The sequence below is a fragment of the Adiantum capillus-veneris genome, chromosome 26, assembly GCF_014529385.1.
Source record: "Adiantum capillus-veneris isolate H3 chromosome 26, ASM1452938v2, whole genome shotgun sequence".
In the NCBI taxonomy this organism is placed as follows: domain Eukaryota; kingdom Viridiplantae; phylum Streptophyta; class Polypodiopsida; order Polypodiales; family Pteridaceae; genus Adiantum; species Adiantum capillus-veneris.
The window spans coordinates 89878724-89904384 of record NC_140956.1 but is presented as its reverse complement, the minus strand read 5'-3'; the positions used below and the strand labels follow the sequence as shown (position 1 = coordinate 89904384).

The following is a 25661-nucleotide window of genomic DNA, read 5'->3' as shown; positions in this document are numbered from 1 at the left end:
CAAACACAACGCAAAAAATTGGATGATAAGGCTGTCAAATGTGTTTTTGCTGGTTATAGTGCTGAAAGCAAAGGTTACAGGTTGTATCATCTGCAAACAAAACGTATTCTGGTTTCACGGGATGTAGTGTTTGTGGAAGATTCTATTCAGCCCTTGCTGTCATGTACTAGAGACAGTAATGTAAGCTCACAGGACATTTATGACACTTTGTTGCCTCTTTTCGGTGGTGGAAATACGAATGTAAGTTCCAATGAGGAAAATATACAACCTACGGAGGTTTCTGAAAATGTTACAGATCAGCCTATTACTGATGCAGATGTACATGATGTACTTGATGAGGAAAGGGCTGAAAATGAGCAGGCTAGAGGTATGCCAAAATGGCTGGTGCACACTTTGCGTGATAGTAAATTGGATGCACCTTTGTCTAGTTGTACTCGTTCAGGCTCTCGCCATGCATCTTATGCATCGGATTGTTATGCTTTGGCTGTGTCTAGCTTACATGATGTTGAGGAGCCTCTGTCTTTTGATGAAGCACAAAATTAAGAAAATTGGATGGCTGTCATGCAATCAGAATATGATGCACTTGTAGAAAATGACACATGGACTTCATGTGATTTGCCTCCTGACAAAAAGGCCATTGGTACGAAGTGGGTTTACAAGTTGAAACGCAAGCCGGATGGTGAGATCGATTGTAAATAGTTGAAAAAACGCAATCGAATTTCCAAAGTGCACACAGACTTCAAGAACCTTAATTTATAGTCATTGACCAATAAAGACAAGATTATTACCCTATGGTCCTAATCTCCGTGCACCTCTAGACTGAGTTGTGCAGAGATCGGGCCTGGCTAGAGAATGTGAGGTAGTTATAGTAACTAGAGTTTTTTAATAAATTTTTCCATCATTGGTAGATAAAGTATGGACGATAGGATGGCGTGTCCTTGTGCGCATTGCAAGCATCTGATCTTTAGAAAACTAAAAATCTGTGACCAACACACATGCACTCACGGTCTCTTTTCGATAGAGCAACTACAAGACCTACGTTATTGATCTCATGGTCTAGAGACTGAAGGTCAAAGTCCGCAAGTAGATATTGCAAGTAGATTTTGAGCATGGCGAAGGCCACAATGTCACACCATCGGTCAGAGGCAAGAGACATGTACAATGCCGGCATTCCAAAGCCGACATGGTTGGACGCAGAGGAGTGGGCGGGGATTGCACAGGAGACACAAGACAATCATGAGAGATTTCAGCAATAGAGAGATGCAGCCAGAGCATATTTGGCGTCTGCTGGAGCGGCACATCTTGGAGTGGTGGCTAAGACACGCTTCGACATGAGTTTGTAAGTATTATAGATATGCTTTGAAAATATATATATGTAATTTAAAGATTTATCTCATGATTAAATTAAATCATAAATCATAATTTTGCAGGAAGTTTCGGTGAAGGACCTTCCGACATGCCGAACGGAGAAGTATGGGTACCTACATGGACTTGTGGCCCTTCTGACCCAGCTGCTCTGCAAGAGGAGGGAGAGGATGTCGACTGGGAGGCATTACCATGAGGGTCTTCTTGATACAATTTTACTCGATCATCTTTATACAGTCTTCTTGGTACAATCTTTTTTGTAGTTATGGTATTCTTGATACAGTCTCACTCAATGATTGCTTGCATATGTACAGATTATGGTTTATGGTTATGTTTATGGCATGGCACAGATGTTATGGTTAGGGTTTGGCAGTCAAGTGAAGGTTATGGTTTTACTATGATGGTATGGCAATCATGGTTATGGTTATGGTTATGATTGTGCAATGATGGTATGGCTATTATGGTTATGGTACTACAAGCAGATTATGGTACTGGTTATGATATGGCAAACGGGTTATGTTTATGTTTTTGCAGTTTTCGACTCATGTTTTAATTATGGTTATAAAATCTTTATGCGTTATGTCATGATCAACCTTTTGATTTTGTGGTCACGTTATTCTTACAATTTTGCTAATTGCCATACGCTCGCTCTTTAGCGTCAGCTTGTAGGTGGAGTGCGATTGCTTGTGCACTCTTCCGGACGCGATTTCTGGGCGAGCAATTTTTGGCGAGCGCTTTTTAAGAATCGGGCGAGCGGATTCCCAAAAGAAGGGACAATCTACCCATCTCTCTCTCTCTCTCTCTCTCTCTCTCTCTCTCTCTCTCTCTCTCTCTCTCTCTCTTCCTTCAACTAAAATTTGATTGTCGTTTCACGACCAATATACATTCAAACAAAAAACACCATGGAATCATTCAATTCACTATTACACACAGTTACGGTCTATTTCACATGGCAAACCCCAAATCTATGTGTTCCATTGCATCAAAAGTAAATACATATGGGGGGTGATACATCATGGGTGACGTGGAGGAAAGAAGGGCGGTGGGGGGCCATATGCTCTGGGAGGAAACAAAGGTCGTGCCAACGGGGGCAGTGCACCAAATGGTGGGCGAACTCCTCCAAATGGTAGAGGGTACGAACTATATGTGGGGGGGGGGGGGGGGGGGGGGGGGGGGGGGGGGGGGGGGCTGTAGGTAGTGAAAGAGGCAATGGATCTCAACTCCGGGCGGGGCCTCAGATGTGGAGGCAATGAATCCACTGGGAGACGGTTGGGAGACGGTCCAGTTGCATGCCATGCCAAAACTGGGGCCGTGAAAGTGGGAAATGGTACTGTTACTGCCCCGCCTTGACTGCTGAGTGGTGTCGGGAACGGTGGGTCAAGCGGATGAAGCTGCTCGGACACCTGCTTTGGTTGCTCAGTTACCTGAGCTCTGCACTCCTATGAAACATCAATGTCGAGCCTAAATCGAAAGGTAGGCGCTAAGCTGGCTCCAGACAAGCACTGAAAACTGCCCAATCCTTCTCACAAGTGATGCAATGTCTACGTAGTAGTAAACATTGTGCTGCCAATGTCCCAACTCCTGCAAAACAATCCAACACAGTATCTCCCATGTCTATGAAGGTACCTAGTAGCCATCTACAAAAAAAAAGTAACCTTTAGATTTATTATACCTATAATTTTATAGGAATAATAAAAAAAACTTCCAAAAAGTTTCTACCACCTTGCAAACGCTGGACTCCTCTCAACACCTCTACGATAAGGTCGGCCCATATGATCAAACGTCCACTGTGTGGAATCTGAACCTGGTAGCTTCTCCCACAACATGTCGTCATCTGCAGAGAAGCCACGTACATTTGCTGCAATCTCTCCATCCCATTAGGGCCAAAAACGACTCAAAAGGGGTTGTGTAAGGAATTGGTTAAATTACTAATTAGCAGAGCCGTTTGTGGTCAAAACGGCTCCAAGTTTGTCCGTTTTGGTCATTTAAAGCATATCTACGCAATCTAAAACGTATCTAGGTACATATCTCTAAATATTCAAAAAGATATCGTTTTCTTCACATTCCTTTGTGGCTCACCTTGAAATTTGTTTTCATTTACTTCACTTGGCGGCAAATAGTTGTTTCCACTTTTGAATCTCTCTTTTTTCTCTCACCTTTCGCGAGCTTTATCTCTTCTTCTCTGATGCACCTTGTTCTGCTGCTACGTTATTTCCATTATACCTTCTGCTCCTTCATTACTTACAATGACTAATACATCTTTCATTAGTGATAACCGCAAGTTTCACTTGATCATTAAGCTAAGCCAGGAATATGCTACTACGCGGAGTGTCTATCAAAGACCAGTTACAACTGCAAATGAAGCACAACAACTTCGCAACGAGGGAAAGAAACACATTGATATATGGACAGATGGGAGCTTGTATCCACCGGATCCTAGCACTGGAAGGTATCCAGCTTTTCACACACCTCATGATTTGATGAGACTTGTTGGTGATGGAGTTGATGGCTTACTAGGATATAGTTCTAGGTTATCTCATTTACACATTGATCATACACATTACATTCAATATCTCAAAACTGTTTTGTCTTCAAATGCAACAAGAATTTTAGAACTTGAAAACCATATAGCATCTCTAAAACAAGAAAATCACCAACTTCGGAATTTAAAAGAACTCCAATAGGATTAAGAGCACGAGTAAAACGAATGAGAGATGTAGTAAACTTAACAGAAGGTTTTGGACAAAGAAAAAAAAGATTAAAGATTACTAGAGAATATGTGACTAGTCTTTTAGGATTTGATGTGTCCAATGGTCAAGAAATGGTGAGATTTTTGAATGAGGTAATGAACAAAAGTGATATTCTTAAACTTTTGAAACTTCCTGAAAATCAAACTCAGAAAAAATTGGTATTTCAAAGTTTACTGAAAGATATGGGTTTACTGGTCCAACCTTCTCAAATGCAAGAAGTTTGTGACACAGTGGGGGTGAGTAGAAGGGGTTACATGGCCATCTCTAAAACATGGTTTCAGGTTATAAAGTATTACAAGATTAAAGCTTTTGGGTTGCCTAGGCCTCATAATGTTGGGAAAGTTAGGATTCTATTAAACGAAGAAATACCCGAACATTTTGGAGAGTACTATCATATAAAAGGAACGATGCCATATGAAAAACAGAAAAAAAAATCTTCTTTTGAGTATAATGTTTTTAATAACATTTGGATGAGTATAAAAAATGTTCAATCTGCTATGGTGAGATACTATAATATGCAAGAAGTAGATTGTGAAGGAAAACTTATATTTATTCTGAAATTGGATGAAGCTCAAATTCAAAATGTCAAAAAATGGAAAGAGTATCCATATCCCTTATGAATAGAGCATTGGACTATAGCCAGGGTAAGCTTGATTCCCCATACCACAAAACTCAATCAGAAATGGAACTTTGGTGGATCGGAGCAGCTCAAATACCAGTAGAAAATCACGATACATTGAAATGGCTATTTTTGCAGACCGATATCCCTTTTGTTATACAGGACCAAAATGCAGGTGGAAAACTCTGCATGGGTGACTTTTTTGTAGAATGGCACTTGAGTGCCGACCTAAAAGCATTAAAGTGCATGTTTGGTGTATGTGGACATGCCAATACCAAGTATCCATGTCTATATTGCATGGCAAGCACTGGAACAAAAGGATGGCTTGCAGAACACGAGGTTGGAAAAGCACCATCGAGGAATAGTGTTAACGTCATCGACTACCCATCGCCTTCTATGATTTGGGATCCAATTATAACAATAGATTTAAAAAATGTACATATATACACAATGCATGCAAAGATTAGAATCTTGGACAAATTGCTTCGACTCCATCTTGACTATGTATATTCTATTAAGCCAACTAAACTTGCAGACGAGTGCATAGAAAAATGCAAGGCTTTGCTCTCTCAAATGGGTTTTCATGGTGGTCAAGTGCATCTAAAAAAAGATCCCACTCTTTCAAAAGGAACCGGTGATGTTTTGCAAGATGTTTCAATGGGTGGAGCAAAAGCCAGGAGATTTTTGAGTAACCATGACAACAAACAAGTTGATGCTATGTGGAACTGCTAGAAGGATCTTTGTGTTATAACAACCAATGTCAAAAGTAGACCAGATGTAGCCAACAAACGCATGGAAGTGTGAAAGAAGCTTGGATTTTTTTTGAAAGTTTTGAGACAACACGTTAGCTCTGCTACTTATGCAGATGACTTTAAAAAGACAATAAAGCTTTTAATAACTGCTATTACAGATGCTTGGGGAGAAAAAGACATCACATATTACTTGGTGAGTATTCAATTACTTTCTAAAGTCTGGATAGTATTTTACTTTGCATCCTATTGAATTCAACTAACTTTTTTTTTATTTTTAGCATATTCTGTACATGCATGGACCATATTTTGCAAAACAAGGACCCCTTGCAACATGGAATACTCAGGGAATGGAAAAATCTCACTATCAAGCGAGGACTTCTTTTTTCAAATGTACGAGAAAGGGAGGTGGACAAAGAAGGAGCAATGCACTAAAGGAATTATTCAATTGGTTCTATATGAGGCAAATACAATGGATGAGATCAAACAACCATGCTGCTCAACCACAGATCTGAGATTAATGCTTCACTTTGAAACTTTGTACTGAATCTTTCTAAAGAGATCCAAATTCAAAAAAGATATTTTGGTGCAAAAAATTGTCAAATTTACATCAGTTTTTGATTTAATTTTTTTTATATCTCTAGGCATGTCACCCCTATATCTCAAAAACTTTCTTCTTTTATAGCCCCCAAGAAGGTTGACATTTGTCTCCTCAGCTGCTGCTGCATAGCTAGAGTAGCAAAGAAAGTATCCTACTCTTGAGGCATTGAATCCTGCAACATATCCAAACATTAGAAGTGTTGCTGTTCTCTCAAGTAGCATGATCTTGTTTGCATTGATTTGAAGGGGAGTGTACCCTAAAAACCGTGACAATATCTTCAGTGCAAACATTGGCAACTCAGGATCTTCAGAATACTGCATGTGGAAAGCACAGAAGGTGGCACTATCCAATGTAGGCATGTAGTGCATGAGAGAGGAGGCATCCCTTCGTGAAGAGCCCTCTATTGCTTTCCCTCTCGAGCCTTTAGCTCTCCCAAGAAAATTGTCTTTGTCAAGGAGTTCAATCTGCAAAACAAGACAATGAGTAATTAAAACTAACTTGAAAAAAAAGAAAGATTTCAGTAGGGAGATCACCTTTTGCAATTCATCTTCGGCAATGACTTTTTCTTGAAGGAGATTGCATGATCCGGTCATCTCTCTTATGTCAACTTCCTTTCCAATTTTTTTCAGCTTAAAGTCTCTGCCAAAAGATTGGATGCCAAGCTCAACAAGCCTCTTCTCAAAATCCTCATCTTTGAGAGAAGGTTTTTTCTCTTCCACTCTTCTCATGCATAGAGCAAGTGCATCAGGAGCAGGCAAAAAATCTTCATTGGATGTATGAAGATCAAGTGCCAAAAACTCCTCTTTTGACTCTTCTTCTGTGTCAATAAAATCTTTGGCCACCTCAAAAGCTTCAGAAATGGCTGCAATATAGTAGCCCTCCCTCATATGAAGCAAACACTAGATATGATGGAGAGGAATATACTCTTTCCCATTGATAAAGAAGTAGGGAAGGTTTGGAATAGTAAGGGAAGCTTCAGATACCTCTACCTCATCTGTTGGCTCATCAATGACAGTACTAGCTCTAAATTGATCAACATCAAAATTTGCACTCTCCTCCTCCTCAACTGCAACATCAACTTCCTCCTCTTCTAGAATTTCACTTTTCGCAAGGTGCAAAACTGTGGAAACATTTTTATTTGTTGCCTCATCTATGCTTTTGTAATATGGGGAGAGAGGGATAGAGAGATTAATGACATGCATGATTTTAGGTCATAGCCTCAATTTTGTAACACGTCCTTCGTATTCCTACAAAAATAAACAACTAAGTGACCTTAGTTTGTCTCATTTTTATCACATTCTAAGGTAAACATGGTGCATAAGTGTACATGAACAAATCGTGTGAACCTTATAGTACTAACCTCCTTATACATTATTGTGATTAGGTGATGATGTACACTACTATTATCATACTTGTGCACAAAACATAGATAGAGATGCAAGCAAGTGAGTGAGGTATCTTTAGAGAAACATAGATGGAAGGGTCAATCACGTTCTTGATATTAAAAGAAAGCCATCTCATCACTTGAATACCTCCTACAACATTGGAGACGATCTCAAAACTATGAGCCCTAATCTTTTCACGACTCCACTCTTAGACATGAAAATATTTACACATTGTAGCATTTATGAGCCTTCATATTTTAAAACTTACTTCTCCACTTGGCAATACATTTGTCTACCCTAGGTAGACCAAGGGGAAGACGTCCTTCCTACTATATAGTAGGTTATGATGTGCACTACTACCATGTCTCGCTCACAAGAAAGATGCAAGTATAGAAACTCGAGGGGTTTGCTTTGTGTAAACTACCATATCACGTGCGTTCAAAACATGTTTGTAAAACCCCTTATTTGTGAATTTTTTAAGGATTATGATGTACCCTTTTATTTTAAAATTTGTAAGTCTTTTTCAATTTTAAAAAGTTACTATCCTTCTGTATATATATTTCTGTAAGTTTCAAGAGCTTTAAATACCCTTCTATTGAGCTCACATGATGGCTAGCATTTTTCTTAGGTGACCTCCCTGAGGATAAAAACATGTAAGAGAGTGGAGCAGAGACATTGAATTTAATTGTGTTCCCATTGTTGAAACCAATTCTAGAACCCACTCCATTCCCAAACAAAGTTTTATGATTACATTGACTTCTCTTAGCTTTTCAATTCTTCACACCATGCTAACTTATTTGATATGTATAATCAAGCTTGGTAGCATTTATAAACTAAAATAGACCAAAAGGAGCTCTCTCTCTCTCTCTCTCTCTCTCTCTCTCTCTCTCTCACACACACACACACACACACACACACACACACACACAATAGAAGTAGAGCACTCCTAAGTTTGTTGAAAAAAGGATAACTCTATCTCTCTCTCTCTAGAAGTAGAACACTCCTAAGTTTGTTGAATAAAGGCTAATAGCTCACAAAAAATAATGTCTATGAGAATCTTCAAGCTTGGTATGAAAGAAGAATTTGCAACCTCTTACATATATTCATGTTTGTTAGAATTTATCAAAGAGGTTGCGTCTTGCATCACTTTTAGAAATCTATCAAGAGGTTCTGTCATGAGCTCAAGAGGGTCACTATGTATAAATTCTATTTATCGCATGCGTTCAAGGACTATTTATAAAACTCCTCATCTATGAATTTTTGACAAATAAAATACACCCTTTTTGTATTCAATCTGTAATCTTTTTTCCAATTCTATTTTATGGTACCCTTCTGTATGTGAAAATGTGAGAAAAAAAGAAATTTTATAACCCCTTTTGCTGCACTCACATGATTATTGAACCCCCCCCCCCCCCCCCCCCAAAGGTCATGAATCTATCAAGAGAGGTTGTGTCATGCATCACTAAGAAATCTATCAAGAGTTTGTGTCATGAATGTATCATGCGATTGTGTCATGCGTCACTTTTAGAAATGCATTAGACTATACATGTAGAAAGAGAGTATTGAAAGTGTTCCATTTGGCACAGAAGATAGCCCTATCCATGCAATGTCTCTTTGGCCGCAGTAACACGCGGGTTACATACTAGTATGGCATGAAAAGGTAAGTCCAATCAATACAATAGAAATAATTATTGGCTCATATGTTTTTCAATTTATAGAATTTTTAACCACGTTCCCTTACTCATGAGATTCCTCCTAAGGTTGAAGGTTCCTTGAAATCGAGATTCTGGATTTTAAAATAGCTATGAAATTCAAATGCAAGAGATCCAAAGTAACATTTTTGAATGGCTTGCATAACCCTCGTTCTACCAAGCTGCTCTACAATGCTCACCTCAAGTAGGTAAAGGGTTTGTTTCCCCTCCCCTACTTCCTTGAGCCCTACCCCCTCCCCCCCCAACCTTGCGTATTCTCGACATTCTGCACAAGGGCCTCACTATGTTTGAGTGAAGCTGGCACCAAAGTCTCGAGTTCCAACTACCCACCTGTCGCCCTCATTCATAGGTATCCTCAACTAAGGAATATTTCGTTTTCTATCAACATTTATAAATAAAAATCAACAAGGTCTCCCTACTTTTATGGCTCTCTTTCAAATTATTGAGAACTAATCTCTTGATATTTCTTTTTGTGTTGTTCAAGGCCTCATAATTCCTTATTACTAAGTAAAAAGAGTGGTATCAAGACTCAAAACCGTATAGTTTAACTCAAAGATAGATCCTCTAAACCGCTCTTGGGCAGTGCCTAATGGATGCTTTGTTGTGCACTGCATCCATTTATTAAAAAAAGAAAGCATGAGCAATGCCTCTTCATTGGCATTGTTGTTGTCTATGCCCTCCACTTGGATACCTCCTAATTTTGTGGTTTTGAAGGCACCCACCCCACCTCCCCTCCTGCCATTTTTCAATTTACTCACTCAACACATCCTTTCTACTGCTTCCCAATTGGCTGAAGTTGCAACTTTTCTCGCTTGTATCTCCCATCCTTGCACACTTTGCTCGCTCATATCTCCTGTCAAGCGATGGACATCTTTTAAAAACTTATGGTTTACATGGTAATTTCCACAATTTGATACCCCTACACATGATTACTTATGCGTACTAGCTCACGTTATTAAAAATTCCATTACTTAGTTTTTGAGATTCTCTCCTCCATTAAGTTAAAACTAAGGTTCGCTTCCCCTGGCCATCACCACTGGTGGGGACAACACTGCAATGCAGTCCCTAAACGGCCCCATCGTGAGCACCTCCATGCTCCTTACCTTCTGCTCAGTCTTCCCCCATCCTCAGCCCGTGTGCCCCCTCCTACCTTGCTCCTCTTGCCTCCTCCTCTTCTCGCCCTTTCCTACCCCTTCGACTTTCACCTCCTCACCCTGCCCAAATACACACACTTTCCTCCCTCCTGCGACCTACACCTTCTCACCTTGCGCAAATACACACTTTCCTCCCTCCTGCAACCTACACCTCCTCACCCTACGCAAATACACACAAATGAGTTCTTAGGTAGAGAAGAAAGAAAATAAAGCTCTAATCACTAATTATTGATCTCTACACTCTCTTTATAGAGACGTAGAGAGGGGCAGGACGAGGGCAATAGAGTAGAGAGCGAGCAATGGGAGATTTATCTACTCCCATTTAACTCTCTCTACTCTCTTTCTCTCTCCTCCCCCGTTCCCTCTATCTCTCTATCTCTACTCTCCCTCTCCCTCTCTCTCTCTCTCTCTCTCTCTCTCTCTCTCTCTCTCTCCCTCTCCCTCCCTCCCGATCTCTCTATCTCTACTCTCCTTTTGCTATCTCTATCTCTTTCTCCCTCTCCCTCTCTATCTTTCACCCTCTTTCTCCCTCTCTACTCTCCCTCTCTTATCTCTTTCCCTCTTTCCCTCTCTCTCTCTCTCTCTCTCTCTCTCCCTCTCTATCTTTTTCTCTTTTCCCCTCTTCCTATCTCTCCCTCTCCCTCTCTCTCTCTCCCCCCTCCCTCTTTCTCTATCTCTATCTCTCACTCTATCTCTCTCCCTCTTTCCCTCTCTATCTCTGTCCCTATCTCTCTCCCTCTCCTCCTCTATCTCTCGCTCTATCTCTCTCCCTCTTTCCTTCTCTATCTCTCCCTCTATCTATCTCTCTCCCTCTCTATACCTCTCTATCTCTATCTCTCTATCTCTCTCCCTCTTTCCTTCTCTATCTCTCCCTCTATCTATCTCTCTCCCTCTCTATACCTCTCTATCTCTATCTCTCTTGGTTCACGTGGTAGAGGAGATCACTATATGTGGAGTAGTGCATGCACGATGGGTGTTCTTTTTAGAGAGGTTTTTAAAGACTCTCAAAGAGTTTGTGGGGCTACGATCCAAGCCAGAGGCATGTATGGACGCAGGGTGGATTGTGCAAGAGGCATTTGTTTACATATTAGAGTATTTGGCACAAATTGATCCCATTCGAGGAGAATGCAAGGATGACTTCACACTTGCCAAGTGGAAAGGAAAAATTATTTATCATGGATATGAATCTATCCCCAGTGGTCTCAATAACTTTTGTATCCTCAATGCAAAGGTTATGACCAAGTGGGTGGACTTGTGGACAGTGGCAAAGGCAAGGCGTTTGCATGAGAGGGAAACATGGAAACAAGCGCATGGAGGAATGAGGGCACCCCCAAGGCCTAGACACCTTGCATGTTTCCCATACCTCATTAGTGCCGAGCGGATTCATGAGAGAGTGACCAAAGCAAAAGTACGCGGAGAAGACATTACCGACAAAGAATGGGAGTATGCACGAGGTTGCGTACTAAAGGTAGAGTACCTTATACTTAAACCATATTGTATAGTTTTTTCTTGATTTGTAACCAATAAAAGATATTTTCTTATTTTGTAGTGTCTTTCCTTTAACTCTATGTGGTCAAAGGGTCGATACTTTCGTACACGCCACATTGACGAGTGACGGACCACCATGGTCTGTGGTATCATGGGCAACTTTGACACAGGTGGTGATGAAACCAGGTACTATGGGACTTTTGAAAGGATACTAAATTTTAATTTTAGAGCCTTTCATACCTTCATCTTCGAGTGCAAGTGGTTTGCAAATGTGTTTAGACGGCATGAGAATGGACTCTACAAGGTGGACTCTAGTGTGCATCACATAAGAGGTATGACAATTTAGTTTTTCCATGCAATTGTGAGTGGGTGAGGGACTATCTTCTTTACCCTTATTTTGTTGTAACATTAATTATACCAATTAATGTTACTTATTTTTAGCTTCTCTTCTATAGGTTATCTATATCCTAACAATCCACCAACCAAAACTTTGGTTCGTAGTTCCCATAACACCTTGGGGAAGAACCATTTTTGCCACTAATGAAGTGGAGACCATGTTCGACCCTCTTCCACCTACTACTTTGGATGAAAGAGAGATAGAGGAGAGAGAGATCGATTGATTCAAGTCCCATGTTCACAAGTCTTAGCGAGGATGAATGCCATGATGATGATGATGATGAAATGGAGGATGACGAATTCAAAGATAATGAAGCCAACACATCCACAAACGACAATTCTATTTCTCTCTTTATTGATTTAGGAGCCATGTTTTAGAATTGGATGATGCTTCTTGTAGAGATATTTTTAAAGATGATTCATAAACATTTTGTATACTTTAAGTTAAAAAAAGTTATTGTTGTGTCGTCCATTCATCTCTCTCCTCCCCTCGTCTTTCTTTCTCTAATTTTGTGAAGAACGCTAAATTAAGTTAATCAACTAAAAGTGATTAATTTAATAGATGACAAAATATCTATAATTTTTTGAGGCAAGTATTTATGAAATAAAGCATTATGGGTGCAAGCGGAGCTAGCGTTTTGTGTTGTGCGCAGTGCGAGGGTGCTATGAAGAAGAGCTTCAAGAAACTATCATAAGTGCTACCATCTAGTAAAATGTGGGCACACTTCAATCTATCATCCCCATGCCTCGACAAAAGATGTTGTCCATGTTTGGCTTCAAGCACGTTGTTACAAGATAGTGCTTCAAGAAACAAACATAGGTGCTACCATCTGGTAAAATGTGGGCACACTTCAATTTATCATCCCCATGCTTTGACAGAAGATGTCGTCCATGTTTGGCTTCTCATCTTTGATAGTGCTTGCTTTACATGGAGGCACGTGCATAACTTTAGGATGGATCAGGCTCTTCGTAGTTTCATATTTATCCACATAGCTATTGTTTCATGTTTTAATATCATTTTTTTGAAAGTTTATATAGCGTACTTTAAACTTTTTCCTCAAACAAAACAGGGGGAAACACCAAAATTTGAACGTTTAAGCGCCTAATATGGGTTCGATAATGCACATGGTAATAACAAAGGTTACACCCGTGATAATATTTTAAATACAAATCCCCCCTCTCCCCTTCGTCCTCCTCGCTCTTCCCTGTGCATCCTATTTTGAACTCTCTCTCTACAAAACGTGGTAAATGGGCGCAGTATACGGTTTAAGATTTTCACAGTGAGAGAGAGTCGAGCAGCCTTTGCGATAGCAAGCCGAGAGAGAGAGAGAGAGAGAGAGAGAGAGAGAGAGAGAGAGAGAGAGAGAGAGAGAGAGAGAGAGAGAGAGAGAGAGAGAGAGAGAGAGAGAGAGAGAGAGAGAGAGAGAGAGAGAGAGAGAGAGAGAGCACCAAGCAACCTCTAGACACTAGGCCAAAAGAGAGAGACCCCTGCAAAAATCAGAGAGAGAGAGAGAGAGAGAGAGATGAAAACAGAAAGAAGGCACTTGGCCTTTGTTTAGTCTAACCCTCTCTTTTTCAGAGACGCTTCCCTTCCTTTTTCCTTTGGATGTAAGCCCATCCCCTTTCCTTTCCACATCAGGCTGGGTTTGGAAGAGGCCGAAAGGAAATAAGCCTAGTGCAAGTCTACCGCCGCCTCGTCTCAAAGATGCTAGAAGAGGAAGAGCAAAAAGAGAGAGAGGTTGAGAGAGGTAGTAGTTCTTGTGGGGGGAGCGGGGGGGCTACTAGAAACAATAAAATTTCAAATGTCCTCCTAATTCTCTAGTAGAAAGTCGTAGCTTTACCCTGTAAAAGTTCACAGTTATTGCAAAGTGAAAATTTGTATTTAATAGCAGCAGATGTTTTTGAAAAGGACGTAGAAGAAGCCTAGTAATAGGATTGGACATGCACCCCAGAATTTCAAAGAATTCTGGATTGGACATGCACCCCAAGATTGGACTTGAAATTCTAGGGTGCATGTCCAATCCTAACGCTGCCTACCATGGACATGCACCCCAGAATTTCAAGTGACATGTAATTCTGGAGCTTGCCAATCGCATTGGAATGGCATTTTGTTTTGTTCCGAGTCCATAGAAACTTTCACTTTTTTGCTTCGAGTCTAAACTTGTTTATTCTACACAAATGAAATTTTTTTAAAAGAACACTAACAACAATTGATTTAAATTCAATAGAAACACAACACGTTCAAGACTGCAGATACTCCTCGGATTGTGGAACTTTACCTCGATGTTTTGGTTTGGCATAGTCTACTCCAAACGGAACCCAGAATTCAGCTTGGCCGGAGATCTGGTGCAGTGGGATGCACAAGAGGGGAGTCACTCCGCTCCTTTGTCAACAGATGCCTCGATTTTGATACTAAAGTCACTGATGTCTCTTTGAGCTTCAGGGATATCGAGAGCTGATAGTATTCTGCTAGATGACTTTATGAAATGGAATTCCTGATTTGTTCTTGACTTCTTGTGAGTGCAGGAATTGATAGACGAAATGACTGCAGCATTTTGGTCTGATTGATCTCGAATAGACATGGTTGCAATAGGGGTTAGTCAATCGGACATCGATGAGGTCCCGATTGGACCTAGATGTGATTGCTAGCTACATTGCCGATAAATCATGGTCTAAGATCCGAACGATGATTTGCTGATCATTGGACCAAATGAGAGACATATTGCTGAATTTAAGGCTGATTTGAATGCTACTTTCAAGATGAAAGATTTGGGGCTGTTGCATCTTAATTTGGGCATACAGTTTAAGCAATGTGATGGTGGTTTTGCCTTGTGTCAGAAAAGTTACATAGAGACCTTGCTATGTAAGTTTGGACTTGAGGATTGCAAACCTATTGCCACTCCCATGGAAACGGGTTTGAAGTTGAGTCTACATGATGCTGGCAATCCTGCTGATGTCACTCTTTACCAAACTGCTGTTGGTTGCCTCATTTATGTATGCAACACGAGGCCGGATATTCAGTTTGCAGTCTCACAGGTTAGCAGATTTATGCATAGCCCAGGGTCTAAGCATTGGCAGGCTATCAAGTGGATGTTCCACTACCTTAGTGGCACCTTACATCTTGGCTTGTTTTATCCCAAGGGGGGATCATTGCCTCCAGACTTACATGCTTTTCCGGACTCATATTGGGCTGGTTGTTTTGACACACGAGTGTCCACAAGTGGTTTTTGTTTCATGCTTGGCAGTTCATGTATATCATGGTTGAGCAAGAAGCAACCTACTGTGGCCACTTCGAGTTGTGAGGCTGAGCACAAGGCAGTCTTCACAGCTAGGCTTGAGTGTGTATGGCTCAGACGCCTTATGGCTAATTTGGGTGTTGGACAGGACACTGCCAACACTATCTACAGTGACAGTCAGAGCGCATTGGTAGTTGCGAGGAACCCAGTTTTTCATGCTCGCACAAAGCACATTGAGGTGCATTACCACTATGTCAGGGAGAGGCTCTCAGCAGGAGAGATCAGCTGGGCTTATGTGCCAACACAGGACAACCTTGCAGATCTTTTCACAAAGGCATTGTCTCGTGAGAAGCTTGAAGCTTTCCGCAAATCTTTGGGCTTCCTCCCCTTTGTGGACTGATCATGTCCTCAGGGCATGGCACTTCCCTTTACTCATGTGCCAGGTCTTGTTCACCGCATCACTCCAGGGGGGATTTGTTACCATATACATGTGGTAGTGATGTGTGTGAACACACTAGGACCGCCGGGGTATTTTTTCCCTCTTTAGGAGGTTTTTTCCCCCGAGTATTTTATATACGCCCATCACTCTAGGGCTATCTATCTTTCCATTGCACACTAAGTAACACACTCTCTATTGTGTGCCTTGAGCTTCCTTCGTCTTCTCCAAGCTGTGTGTGTTTGTTTGCAACCCTAATCCAACGGCTATCCATTTTGAGACAAAAAAATTTCAAAGTGTGGACATTCCTTTTGTTCACACTATGAAAGGAGTCTCTAGTTTGGACAAGTGGTGGACCTTGAAACCCAACCCCCAATGCTATAGCAACTAGTGAGAGAAAATACCTTACATGCTAAAAGATAACATAGGCTTAGGACCCTCTATCAATTTTCTGCTTAGCTTGGACAAGTGGTTGACCTTGCTTCTTTGTATGTTTCATAGAGTGTAGCTTGGATAAATTTGCAATATTGCTTCTATCTATGCTCCAATGAACACTAGCTTGGACAAGTGGTGGAACTTGATACCAAAGCTCATGTACTAAAACATAGCATATATTAATAGAGACAAAAACCTTTCAAAGTGTGGACATTCCTTATGTCCACATTTGAAAGGAGCCCCTCGTCTGGAATAGTGGTGCACCATGCTATAGAAAATGGTGAGAGAAAATACCTTCCATGCTATAATATAACATAGGCTTAGCACCCTCTATCAATTTTTCATGGTTAGCTTGGATAAGTGGTTGAACTCTCTTCTTTGTATGTTTCAATAGAGTGTAGCTTGGACAAATTTACAATATTTCTTTTATCTATGATCCAATGAACCTCTAGCTTGGACAAGTGGTGGAACTTGATACCAAATCTCATGTGCTAAAACATAGCATATATTAATAGAGAATTAATGGACATTGTAGTGGTTTTTATTGCTTAGTTTTGACATTTGGTGAATCTTGTTTCTCTCCATGTTCAATGTAGCATAGCTTAGACAAGTGGTGGGCCTTGCTTCTCTAAATGAAGAAAAGTATTAACATATGGTGGTCCTTAAAAATAAAATCTATATACTACAATGGAACATAAGTTGGACAAGTGGTATACCTTGAGATCAACTACCCATGCTACTAGAGATTATATGTTGGGTATGTGAATAGATATACATCATCTAATCTAGCCAAGGGAATTAGTAAAAGGTCCACTAGTCAATCTCAGATCCATTGAATTCCTAGTGAAGTATGAAGAGAAGCAAGGTATACTTAATCCAATTGAATCATGAAGAAAAACACGGTATATCACTAAATAATCCAAGGTATGAGAAATCAATTTAAGGTTCACCACTTGTTCAACCTATACTATTTTGTAGCATGGGGACTACAAGATCTATCACATTTTTTACTTGAAATCCTTAAAGCTTCAAGAATCAAGAGAGGCAATGCCCATTAACCATTAGCTATGCATTGGAACCTTTTTTAATATCCACCACTTGCCAATCTTAGAACTATGAATGCTTTAAGAGAATCAAGATCCATCCCTTTTCAAGGTTAGATCCATTGAAACATAAGGATAAACAAGGTATCTCACTTGTCTAAGTTAGGCATGTAGATGGTATCTATAAGACTCACCATTTGTCCAAGAGAAGCTTCATTGAAACACAAATAGACATATACCATGGATGAAGGTTTATCGTCATAGGTTCAATCTATCATCTCTATTAGCATGGTAGGTTTGGTCTTAAGCTCCACCACATGTCTAAACTTTATTTTTTTGTAATATGGAGATTTGGTTTTCAAGCTTACCACCTACCCAAACGCCACTCCATTGATGCTTGAAGAGAAGAAAGGTCCACCACTTGTCCAAGGTATGCTTCCTTAAAACACATAGACAGTAAAGTTCACAACTTCTCCAAGCTTAAAGAGAAGCAAGGTCCACAAACTTATGATTTTTTGTAGCATAGGGAGTTTGATTTGAAGAACCACTACTTGTCCATGGTTGTAGCATGGAGAGAATCAAGGTACACCAATCATCCAAGTTAGTTACTTTTTTCATGAAGAGAATCAATGGCCATGGCCCAAGCTAGGCATTAGCTATTAATACAATGCCACCACATGTGCAACCCAAGTGGTGGACCTCCTCTTGATTTCCATGCATAGATTGGATAAGTGGTAGAATTTTCTTGTATCCATGTGTCGATGGAGCCCAACTCATTTAAATGATGGACATTGAAATTGAACCCCCATGCTACAACATATCATAAGTTGGGAAAGTGATAGGAAAAAACACTATGCATTTTGTAAAATAGCAGAGGTGTTGGACCTTTTATCAAGTGGTTGACCTTATAGCTTGGACAAGTGGTAGACCTTGCTTCTCTCTATGCTTCAATAGGGCTTAACATGTACAAGTGGTGGCTCTTGCTTCTCTCCACTCTCCATTAGAGCCTAGCTTGATGAGTGCTAGACTTTGAAACCGAACTCTTCATGATACAAGATACAGTGGATTACTAGAAAAGTAATGGATTTGTAGAGTGGTTTTTTGTAATTAGTTAGGATAGTTGGTGGATTCTTGCTTCTCTCTATGTTTCAATGAAGCTTTTCTTGGATAGGTGGTGGAAATTTCTCCTCTCTATTATTTAATGGAAACAAGATAAAATAATTGGTAGACCTTTCTCCTCTCTATGATCAATGGAGACAAGATTTAATAAGTGGGGGGCCTTCAATATTAGTTTCCTAGCCATTCCATTAGAGACGATCGTTTGGGAAAGTGGTGGAACTTGTAGTCATTCATAGTAAAAATCTTGGAGAAGTGGTGGACTTTTCTCTCTATGCGTTTTAAGGAAGCATAGCTTGGACAAATGGTTAGTCTTTAAAAATTGTATGCAACTTGGTCTGAGTATAATATGTCTTCTTGAATCTATCTGCATTGACTTGTGGTGTGAGGATGGCTGATGAGAACACTTCAATAATAGACCATTTAAATCCAATATAATTCTAAGCATGGATTTCTCATCATCTACACTAGATGAAGTAGCAACAATTGGAAATAGCTCAAGAGCAGATGTTTCAGTCTCTTTTGAAGTAGGTTGGATTGTTGAAGCATTGATTTCTTGGTCCTCATTATTGCAAGTTTGCTCAAGCTGCACAACACTAGACTCTGGTAGAGAAATTTCATCCATCTTGGGCACTTCATAAATGAGAAAATCAATGGATTCTACAATTGTTGATTGATTCATAGGAGCTTTGTCAATTTGAATCTAAGAAAGCATGCATAACATTGGTTCCTCAAAAATTACTAGAATTTAGTTCACCATTTGTACATGTAGAACTGCAAGTACAAAATTTATTCAAGGTGAAATCAATATTAGAATCCCTGCAACCATTGTTAGCACCAGTACACAAGGCACCACTTGTCTAAACTACAATCTATTGTGGAAAACTTATCCAACATACACTTTATTAAAGCTTAGTACTCAAGTGAATACTAAAAGCTAAAACCAGAACAAGGTCCACCACATGTCCAATCTATGCTACAAGAAAAAATTAGAGCTTTGGCTTAGATTTCGATTCAAGGGCCATGACTTGCTTAAGCTAGCTAGCTTCAAACTACATCAAAATGTTGCAAAGATGTGCTTCATATTCAAGGTAAATTAATCAAAAGAAGAAAGTAATATTGGATCCCCTACCACTTTTCCAACCTAGATATTGATTAGATTTGGTACAAATCTTAAGTAGAGTCAAGATTCTTGTTCAAGGTAATCAAATAACTTAGATAACATATAAATCATAAGAGCACTCTAGTTCTAGTTGAGCATAAAGTAAACAACAATCATATACACTTAAGTGTTGAAATTCTGTCCATGAAAAATCAAAATTATAGATGTATTTGAGATTTCCATCCGCCTACAATACTTGAAAGTATCAAGTAAGGTCATAGTCAGAAGGTCATAGTCAGCAAAGAACTCTTCTCCCATTTCAACCCGACAAATAGTCTCAATGCATACAAAGCCATACTCTTATGATTTGATGTGCAAAGATGTGCATTTGTGCCAAGGTGGAAAATTTGGATCAAATGTATATCGTACATTTGGCAAGACACTTGTACCATGAGAACTATTTATATAGCCAGACATGTTTCCTTCTTCTACGCAACCAAGAATGTATGCTTGATATTCAGTTCTTCTACATTTGGATCTTCTAGAAGATAATATTTAGAGGCTCTTGGAAATATTTTGCATATTGTTTTCCACTCTTGAAATATATATTTATGCCCTCCATAGTTTATAATAGTACACCTCTATCAAAGACAGTATCTAGCCCATAACCTCCTCCTGAATACATGTAAGCTGCACTTCAAAAGCCACACCATAATATAAAAAAGTACATTTTTGGGAATAGAAAAAGTTGTGTCCCAAAAGGATCTTCATTATAATCATACCATGAAATACACCTCATTTTTATGTTACGTAAGTCTTTTGTATCTGAAAAAAAAAAAACATTATGCATAAATATAAGGACTAGATCAAAGAATGAAAGTAGTATTGGGATGTATATAACACTTAGAATGCCTCTTACATGGTGCCTCCAAAGGTCTCAAAATATAAAATCTCTCAAAAACAAAGCACACCATGTCTCCAATATATTGCCCATTTGAAGCATAGAGAGAACCAAGGTCCACCACTTGTCTAAGCTAGACATTGGGCATTAATACAAGGTCCAATAAATATCCAAGAAACCTATAGTATGTTGTAACATGGGATGCATTGATGCAACAAAGATAGCCTAACCTCTTGGTCCATCTATGTTTTCTTACAGACTAGGGGGATTAGTTTCAAAGTTATCACTAGTCAAAAATTAGCCATAGGACATTGACACAGTTTTCTCCACCACATGTGCAACTTATCCTCTCTAGTAGCATGGGTGTTTTGATCTCAAATTTCACCACATCTTCAACATATACTCTATTATAGCATAGAGATTTTGGTTTGTAGGTCCACCACTTGTCCAAGCTTTTGGCTTGTTGATGTGTGGAGATAATCAAGGGTCTACCAATTCTCCAAGCTAAGCATATAACACTATTTCAAGGTCCACCATGTGCACAACATATCGGGGGCTATAGCATTCAAGGTCTCACTTCAATGTCTACCATCTCCTCTCCACCACTTGTCCAACCAAGGCTCCATTGAAGCATAGAGAGAAGAAAGGTCCACCGCCCAAGCTAGTACTTTTTTCCACCACTTTGAAAATACTTGATATGTTTTCCACAAGGTTTTCATTTCAAGGTCCACCACTGGTCCAAGGTAGGCTCCATTGAAACATAGAAACAAATCTCCACCACTTACATAAGCTAGGCTCCATTGAAACATAGAAACAAATCTCCACCACTTACATAAGCTAGGCTCCATTGAAACATGTAGAGAGCAAGCTCTACTACTTGTCCAAGCTAAGATCCATTAGAACATAAAAAACCCATGATATGTTATGCATGGGTGGTTTGTTTTAAGAAGCACCACTTGTTTTATCTAGGATCCTTTGCAACATTTAGACAGGTAGAGCTCCACCACTTATCTAAGTTAGGATCCACAAAAACATGGAAGAATCAAGCTTCACCACTTGTCCAACCTTGGCTTGATTTATGGAGATAATCAAGGTTCCACCACTTCTCCAAGATGGGCATATAAAAGAATTGCAAGGTCCACCATGTGTACAATCTATGATGGTTGTAACAAGAGAGGTTTCATTTTAAGATTGATCACATATTCACCTCCACTTGTAACCTCATCTCCATCGAAGCACTTGACTAAGATGCACTTCATTGAAGCATGGAGATGACAAGATATCTCCAATGAAACATAAATAGAAGCAAGGTCCACCTCTTGTCCAAGCTACTGTAACAAATGGGTGTTGTTTCAAAGTCTACCACACTTTTTTGAATTAGACTCCATGGTAGGTCAACCAATTGTCCAAGCTATATGGGCTTGGTTTGAAGGTCTACCACACCTCTTGAAATTAGGATCCATGTAAGGTCACCTTTTGTCAAGCCATGTCTCTAGTGAGTACAAAAAGTCAAGTACAATAAAATAATTAAATCCCTATCCAAGGTCATTAAGGTTTTGGTCTCTAAGGCCATCATATGTCTAATACTCGTCTAATATATGCTCTAATTGAATAACTTATGTTAGTTTTCAATGTCAAAAAGTACTCTCTTTTGTAGCAAGGTATGTTTAATTATGCTTTACCACTTGTTCAAGCTATGTTCCACTTATGAAGTATCACTGCTTATCCATTCTAAGCTATAATGTAGCAAATGGACGGGGATATTAATATGCAGTATAAAACTTATGAAAGTCAAGCTCTTAAGTCATTACACATGGAAACAAAGAGAGATGGAGAGAGATGTAAAGCCCACATGTGGCCGCTCATTCGGCCATTCGTTCTCAAAAAAGTGCTACAAACGGATGCCAACTTTTAGCCATTTCGCGCACATGCATCCGTTCGGTCACAAAAACCACCTATTCCGGCCATGTCCTGTGCGCACATGCATACGTCCGTTCACGTCCGTTCATTGTTGGACAATCATGCGAACCAACAACAAACCACGCATTGCCAACAACGTAGAGATAGCATTTTCCAACAAAAAACGCCTAATAACATCGCACCAAATGCATGGAAAAATGCATGACAAAACAAAATTTCAATGTCCGGCAACCACATAAACAAGAGACTAACACCCATAAAATAAGCTTTTCTGAGTACATCAAAAATGGTTCATTGCCTCTGATAAAGAAGCGCGCGGTATTGTTGCTCATTGGCAGCCATAAATGAAAATGCTAGATAACCATAATAAAAACCCTATAGCAATACATAATAGAGGTGCTGCTCATTGCAGCCATAAAGCAAGCCACATGACAAAAACTACAACCATGTAGAACATGACTCAATCCTCAGACTCCGAATCATCATCAAGCCCTGTAAAACACAACTTCATGAAATTAATAATAAGCTTTATGCATACATAGTTAAATCTTTAATTAAAACAAGATACATGATCACTTTGAAAAATAAGAACAATTACTAAATCCACAACTTGCTACACCTAGAACTGCTACGTTCTGAACCCTCAAGCTGCTATGGCGAAATAAGGCTGCCCTTATCCGCAAGGCCATCTCGCGATGAGCAGGATTACCGCCATCATTAGGAAGTGGCTCTTGGGAGTTGGGATGCGGATCTCGTTGATCGTGAGGCTCAGTCTCGCCTTGGAGTTGCACAAAGTTGTGTAGGAAACAACAGGCTCCTATCACAGTGGGCACGAAAGCAAGATCGACATTGAGATCTTGCAAAATACGCCACCTATTCTTCAAGAGACCAAAGGTATTTTCCACTTTCACTCTCCCCTTTGAGATTTTCCTATCAAAATCTCGCTTTTCGTAAAAAAATTGACCTGCCTTCATTCGATATGGCTTTACCAAGAATGTTCTCACTTTGTAGGTTGAGTCTGCAATCAAATAAGGTCGTACTATCTCTCCTTGAATGTGCAATAGTGGCCGATCTAGTGCTTCTCGTCGCTTGAGCTGACCATACAAGTCGCATTCTTTGAAGTGAGAAGAATCATGAACCCCTCCTGCAGCCCTGTAAACTGCACTCCAAAAAATCTTGTTGGAGTCGACAATACCCTGTAGGAGGATGCTCGGAAAACCATGCCTGTTGATGTATTGTGTTAGATAGAACTCTCGTGCTAGCTTTCTTTGTAGACGGATGTGAGTCCCATCAAGTGCCCCATCAATATGCGGCAAACCAGAGAGCCTCAAATCCTGCCATTATCTGCGCAAGACGGTCCCCACGCGGAACTCGAATGCCAACCCTGTGAAAGAACTCAGCACTACTCAAAATGCGACAAATGATCACCACATATTTGTGAATGGTGCTTTCACCCATGCAAAATAGATTCGTCGGGCTTCATGAGGAGTGTCCATGCGCAAGCCGCCAAAGTACGCAAGAAAGCACAGCCTCTGGAGAAATAGTCTCTCTGACAAACTTGACTCCACTTGTGGGTAGTAGTGGACAAATCATGTTTAGTAGCATAAGAAAGGATCTGCGAGACATGCGATATGCAAAACAATAGGGATCTTGATCTGCAAGGCGAGCCGTAGAACAAAGCACACTGTGCACACTGTGAAAGAACGTTTGTTGACGAGGAAAACACCACCATACTCTTGGTCCAAAACGCCATGCCACTGACTCAAGCGCACCCGCCATCCCACAACACAACCAAGCATAAGTAAACATAAGTATGAAGAAGTTGTTATCCTCCAAGCCTTGACCATGTGATGTACCAGCAAGGCCTAGTGTATTGTCACTCAATAATTTCATCATCCCAAAGAGATGCACCCACTCTTCCATCCTATGATTTAAAACCAACATACTACTTTGGAATCACAAAATAACGCAAAGCAAATAAATATCCAAACTACCAAGTTTAGAGATGACATACTTGAATACGAGCAAGGCCGCACACGAGATGACACAATGGAATGCGACACCCGAAACTCACCTGCACAAAAACAAACATGTATGTATATTAATTACTCTACAACGAAATGTGGTAGTGCTCAAAACAAATGTGGTAGAAAACTTACTGCTCTGGCTTCTTAGAGATAATCTTGGAGATCTCCAAGAAGATCTCATGACGCTTCATCTCTTCCTCCTCTCTGATCTTTGCGAGTCTCTCCTCATGTATCATCCTAGCAGTCTCAAGCTCTCGCAAAGTGTTTGTTTTCTTGTCTTCTGCACGCTCGTAGGCCTCACACATCTGTTTCATCCCATCTCCCATTGTCTTGGCCACCGTGCCCAAGCTAGATTTTTTTGGTTGCTTTACTTTCTTGCCAAACATGCCGTCCAAATCCACAGTATCAGGTTGTGGATTTTGACCCGAGGTACCATCATTCTCAACACCATCCAGGTCTATGAGAGAGAGAGAGACTTAGAGACTTTTCATGGCACCCAATCCACTCTCTTTATTTCTTTGCCTTGCCCCCCCGTCCCCCCTGCCCCCAAAAGCCCTTTCTTTATGTCACCTGGCAAGGCCCCCAAGGTGCATTAGATATAGTTGATAGGTGGAATTTTATTAAACCTAGGTTTTTCTTAAGCACTGGGGTACACAATAGATTTTTGCTATTATTTAATAGTCCATTATCTATACTCTTTATAAAGGATTTTGAAAAATTAGAGGAGGGATAGAGCCCCCACGCATGGTTTTTTTGCTTGATTTGCATCACATGTTGGATCAACACCGAAATTGAGTTGTTGAGTCCCTTTTGGGTCGTCCTCCTTACCATAGACACATTAAAGAGTCTTTGAAAATTGAGTGAAGTAGCTCAGATTCTATACAATTCCATCCTTTTTCAATGACCTGCTATAGTCAAAATTGTACGCCTGACAACCTGTTGTTAACCTCTGTGTGTGTGTGTGTGTGTGTGTGTGTGTGTGTGTGTGTGTGTGTGTGTGTGTGTGTGTGTGTGTGTGTGTGTGTGTGTGTGTGTGTGTGTGTGTGTGTGTGTGTGTGTGTGTGTGTGAGAGAGAGAGAGAGAGAGAGAGAGAGAGAGAGAGAGAGAGGGAGTGCTTTGCCACTAGCAAGTAGACAAAGAAAGAGAAAGAGTGAGGTGGTTCATCGGGACCAAGACCAAGACCTTGATCAAGATATCTACTAATGATCATGGCGAACAGGGGACAA

At 40.2% G+C, this 25661-nt stretch overlaps 1 protein-coding gene across 1 annotated transcript; it reads right to left on the bottom strand.

Moving 5' to 3' along the window:
* Window positions 1-22868: 22868 nt before the first annotated feature.
* Window positions 22869-23872, bottom strand: LOC147423802 (uncharacterized). The gene is made up of 2 exons (XM_086501000.1): window positions 23019-23872; window positions 22869-22900 (listed from the first exon to the last, which is right to left on the bottom strand). The coding sequence occupies exons 1-2, from the start codon at window positions 23380-23382 to the stop codon at window positions 22869-22871; spliced, it is 396 nt and encodes a 131-aa protein (XP_086357126.1). The 5' UTR covers window positions 23383-23872.
* Window positions 23873-25661: the final 1789 nt, after the last annotated feature.